Source organism: Athene cunicularia, unplaced genomic scaffold (genome assembly GCF_003259725.1).
Source record: "Athene cunicularia isolate RWA unplaced genomic scaffold, athCun1 SCF_11, whole genome shotgun sequence".
NCBI classification, from domain to species: Eukaryota; Metazoa; Chordata; class Aves; order Strigiformes; family Strigidae; genus Athene; species Athene cunicularia.
This window is the reverse complement of record NW_020799167.1, coordinates 146,075-150,814: the sequence shown is the minus strand read 5'-3', so window position 1 is coordinate 150,814 and position 4,740 is coordinate 146,075. Positions and strand designations below refer to the sequence as shown.

General features: G+C 64.0%; 1 protein-coding gene across 1 annotated transcript in view; it reads left to right on the top strand.

Annotated features, from left to right (window-relative positions):
- Window positions 1-318: 318 nt before the first annotated feature.
- LOC113490508 (dedicator of cytokinesis protein 2-like) overlaps window positions 319-4,740 on the top strand; it is a gene marked incomplete at its 5' end in the record, with an annotated part of 51,237 nt that continues 46,815 nt past the window's right edge. The window contains 6 exon segments of the mRNA XM_026867023.1: window positions 319-444; window positions 557-681; window positions 1,216-1,314; window positions 1,905-1,977; window positions 2,516-2,619; window positions 4,541-4,685. Of these exon segments, the coding sequence (XP_026722824.1) occupies window positions 319-444; window positions 557-681; window positions 1,216-1,314; window positions 1,905-1,977; window positions 2,516-2,619; window positions 4,541-4,685 (672 nt within the window).

Genomic DNA, 4,740 nt, shown 5'->3' with positions numbered 1-4,740 from the left:
TCCCTGCGGTTGCTGCTTGTGCTCAGGGTCCCCAGGCTGCTCCCAGCCCCTGTGCTGGGGCAGCCCCCCCGTGCCTGCCACTCCTCGAGGAGTCTGGCGGCTCACTCTGGTCCCTGGCCAGCCCCAGGCCCCCTCCTGCTGCCTCCCCTAGGCTCTTGCATGCTGTCACCCGGTGAAAAACCGCAGTGGCCACGGGGTGTGTTTGGTCCGGATGCGGCGGGGGCTCAGGGTGCTGATTGTGCCAGTAACAGAGATCGGAGCTGTAGGGGGTCACTGGGAGCCACCACCCACCCGATGTCCCGTGCTCTGTCCCTGCAGGGTTCTGGGTGTCCCTGAAGATGCTCTGGGGAGACCTGAGCCAAGTGCGGAAGGACCATCCCCACCTTGTGGACCGCAGCACCGTGGTGGCACGCAAGCTGGGCTACCCGGAGGTCATCATGCCAGGCAAGCACGGGGGCGGGTTGGGCCACCCCAGCGGCCTTTGGGGGTCCCAGCATAGGGTTAGGGGGTGCCCCACTGCAGACGTGGCCTTGCTGACGGGGCTGTTCCCCCCCAGGTGACGTCAGGAACGACATCTACCTGACGCTGGTGCAGGGCGAGTTCGACAAGGGCAGCAAGAAGACGCAGAAGAACGTGGAGGTGATGGTGTGCGTCTGCGATGAGTCGGGCAGAGTGGTGCAGGTACCGTCCCCCTGTCACCCACCTCGGGCAGCACTGGTGCCACTGTGGTGCTGGGAAGCCCCTGCAGCTGCCCTTCGGAGTCAAGATCTGGGGAAGTGGTCGGAAGGGATAGAGGGAAGATCACCGCCCCTGGGCCCCCCGAGGCATGGGGTGTCCCCGCTCTCCACCCCCAGGAGAGGCAGGAGGTGCTGGGGGGTTGTCAGGAGGGTGGGTGAAGGCTCAGACCCAGCTCCCCCCGCCCCAGGACTGGCTGTTGCCTCGTCTCTCTCACCGGGTGTTTGCTTTTATTCCCAATTCAGTTCTTGCCTGGCCCCCGAGGCTGTGAACTGCTGAGGGTCCCACTGGGCTAGTCTGGGGACGCAGCCCGCACCTCCTCTGTCCCCGATAACACTCTTCTGGCGGGGCAGCGGAAGCCGAGCTGTGACCATGCTGGGGGGGCCCGACTGCTCGGGGCTGGCCCAGGTGAACAGGGGCTGCAGAATTCCTCAGCCCTTCGAGTTTATTTGGTCTCTTCTGCCACTGCCCTCTCCGCAGAATGTCATCTACCACGGGGCGGGGGACAGGCCGGCCAGCGAGTACCGCTCCGTGGTCTACTACCAGCAGCGGCACCAGCGCTGGATGGAGACGGTGAAGGTCTGTACCAGCCATGGGGGCTGCGGCCACTCCCTGGGGAGCCTGTTCCACTCTCGGACCACTCTTGCTGGGAAACATTTTCTCCTCCTGCCCAGCCTGACCCTCCCCTGGGGCAGTTTCCAGCCGTTCCCTCTTGTCCTGTCCCTGATCCCCTGGGAGCAGAGCCCAGCCCCAGCCTCTCTGCAATGTCCTGTCAGGAGCTGCAGAGAGGGATGAGGGCTCCCCACAGCCTCCTCCTCCTCACCCTGAACACTCCCAGCTCCTTCCCTGGCTCCTCACAGGATTGATTCTCCAGCCCTTCCCCAGCCTCGTTGCCCTCCTCTGCCCTCGCTCCAGCCCCTCCAGATCTCTCTGGGATTGAGGTGCCCAGACCTGGACACAACCCTCCAGGTGTGGCCTCACCAGTGCAGAGCCCAGGGCTCTGTCACCTCCCCACTTCAGCCTCACTGGTTGGAAGCAAAGCCCGTGGCTCTGGGTTTCAGGGACCGGCCGTTCAGCACAGGCTTTGCCCAAGCACAAGGGGTCCTGGTCAGCCCCTCGCTCAGCCCATGCCCTCCCATGCTCACGGGGACACACGTCCTCTCTCTCAGATTGCTGTTCCCATCGAAGACGTCCACAAGACCCACCTGAGGTTCACCTTCCGGCACCGCTCCTCCAGTGACTGTGAGCACCTCCCCTCTCCCCTCCTCCTCTGCTGGCGTTGGAGTGTGTCCTCGAGCACCCCCGGGGCCTGTGCTCGGGCACCTGCTCTGTGTCCCCTGGCTTTGGGGATGGGCTGTGCCCGGGCACGCAGCATGGCACATCCTGCGGCTGCGGGACACTTCCCTGGGGCTACTGTGGAGGCCTGTGGCTGAGCATGCTGCTCGGCGGCTGATCCTGCCTGCCCCAAGCCCTGCTCCAAGCCCACCTCGTTCCCGCAGAGGCAGCCGTTGGCTGCTTGCCTGGGCAGCACACACGGGGGCCCGTTGGCCCCTCGCTGCCGTCTCGCCCCTCTCACCCCTCCGAGGTTCCCAAACGGCGGCAGGAGCAGTGCCCCGGGGTCTCCCCGCCTGCGGGCTTCAGGGAGAGAAATGCCATTTCCTGGCAGCCCCCTCCCCAGGCTGCCTGGCCAGTGGGTGGGCTGGAGCCCCCAACCACTCTGCCCTTTCCCTGCCTGCGCAGCCCATCCTCGCCTTCACCTCACCCCGTTTCTCTCTCCCAGCCAAAGACAAAAGCGAGCGGATTTTCTCCATGGCCTTTGTGAAGCTGATGCGGCCTGATGGGACCACGCTGCGTGACGGGGAGCACGACCTGGTGCTGTACAAGGTACAGGGGGGCGGGGGGGGTGCAGGATGCTCTCGGCAGCTGCCTGCATGGGGCTGGGGTCCCCATCCCTGCTGCAGCTGCCGCGCTGGTGCTACGTGCCCAGAGTCCCCCGGAGGGTTTCCAGTCCCTTCCTCCTCCCGGCATTCCCGGCCTTGGTGGCGGGGGCTCCTGTCACGGCTCCCCCCACACGCAGTGACAAGGGTTGTTTAGGAAAAGGTGACTTAAACTCATCTGACTTGGGAGGGAACGTCCCCCTGAAGATACGTGCTGCGCTTTACCTGATCTCACCAGCGTTTTTCTGCTGAAAACTGCCTGGTTTTTCTTCGGAGAGGGCAGAGGAGAGCATGTGAGGAGGAAATTCACTGTTCATTGGGAAAAAATGCCATTGGCTCTGCTGCCGGGGTGTGAAACCCCCCATGAGCGCTGCCCCCCACCCCGTGTCCCCTCGAGCGGGAGGTGTGAGCAGGCCCCTGCTGTGGGGCTGAGCTCAGGGCTCAGCGTGGGGGCGCACGCTGGCGTTCCTTGCCGCCCCCCCGGGAGGTCCCTCCCCACCTCAGCCCCACTCGGGGGTTTACCTGCAGATTCCCCGAATTTCCCCGCTGTTCTGGCGCTGTGACCGCAGTGCCCGAGGCGGACCCAGCTCCCTTCACTGCACCTTTGTGGGAACTGCAGATCCACCTCCCGCCCCGTCCTGTGCCATGGCAGGACCAGCCTCCCCAGCCGTCTTTGCTCGGGGACACTGTCAGTCTGTCTGTCCCAGCGCCGCCGTTACCGTTCCTCATCTGTCGCCCTCGTGATTCCCAACCTCCCTCCTGCAGGGAGCCCGCGGTGCCCTGCCCAGCCTGGGGGGACAGGCCCTGGCTGCGCTTTGCTTCCCCCCCAGCTCCTACATTCTTGAAATTGTTCTCGTGTCCCTTGTCCCTGTTCTTTTTGGGCAAAACACCCAAATACTTTAACTGCTGCCGTGGCCTGCAGAGCTGTGGATGCGGTCCCTGCCTCTCGGGGACTGTCCCCCCCACAACCAGTGCTGCAGCGGGAGCACCGGGCGCCCTAGGGACCTGCTGGTGCTGGCTGGGGCAGCGAGATCAAACCCGCACATCTCCCTCCCGGCCGCGTTTTCTCCTTGAAGGGTTGTCGCTGCCCTCACTGAACCGTCACGTCCCTCTGCCCCAGGGCCAGCGAGAGCTGCTGCTCCGCTTTGTCTTCTCCCCGCCTGACTCCTGCTCTTCCCGGCAAACACCGGGGCTTGATTCTGGGAGTCAGAACCTATTTCGCATTTTTATCTTTGTTTGCCAGAGGAATGTGAATTATATGCTTTTAGCTCCTCAGACCTCTTGATCTCACGCTGGTTGAGAAAGGTCTGAAATTAAGCAGTTTTACCCTACGAGGGCTCCGCTGCCCTGGAGCGGGTGCAGTGCCTCCTGCCATGCAGCTGGCCGCCGGGGGTGTGCTTGAAGGAGAGGAAAGCCAACAACAATTTTGTGATCTTCCTCTGTCTTCCAGCAGGAAGAATTTTATTGTGCAAGGTTGCAGGCGGGGAAGGGTAACTGCCCTGTTGCCACGCTGTAGGCGGGTGCTGGTGAGCTCTGGCCAGCCCCCACGTCCCAGTCTTGCAAACGAGCATGGAGGAGCATTCCGAAATCTGCCCCAGTGAGCCCTCCTAGATGTAACGTTGTCTTTATTCTTCAACTTGAGTAGGGGACACAAAGAAATAGACTGGTTTGTGCAGAGGGACCCTGGTGTGCCCATTCGGGCTGGGAGAATCCGGCTGGCTGGTGACAGTGATGCGAGGGCTGCGCTGCCTGTCCTGCTGCGTGTCCGTCCCCACGCCCCATCTCAGGCGTGTTTCGCTCCCGCGTGCTGCTGCCTGGCCCCAGGCTCTTCCGTGTCATGGCCTCCCCCGTGCTTGCCCTCCTGCCAGTTGTCGTGGCCTCCCTGGGCAGCACTGCCCGGGATTCGGTGTCTTTCCGAGTACGGGTCCCTGCGGGGAGCCGCTCCCTTGGATGCTCTGTTGAAGTTGCCGCCGGCACCGCGCCGTGCTGCCCGCACTGGGCTCTGCACCGCAGGTGCCGATTCCCCTGCGCCCGCTCCCGCCCCCCCACCCACCCCAGAGGCTGCTGC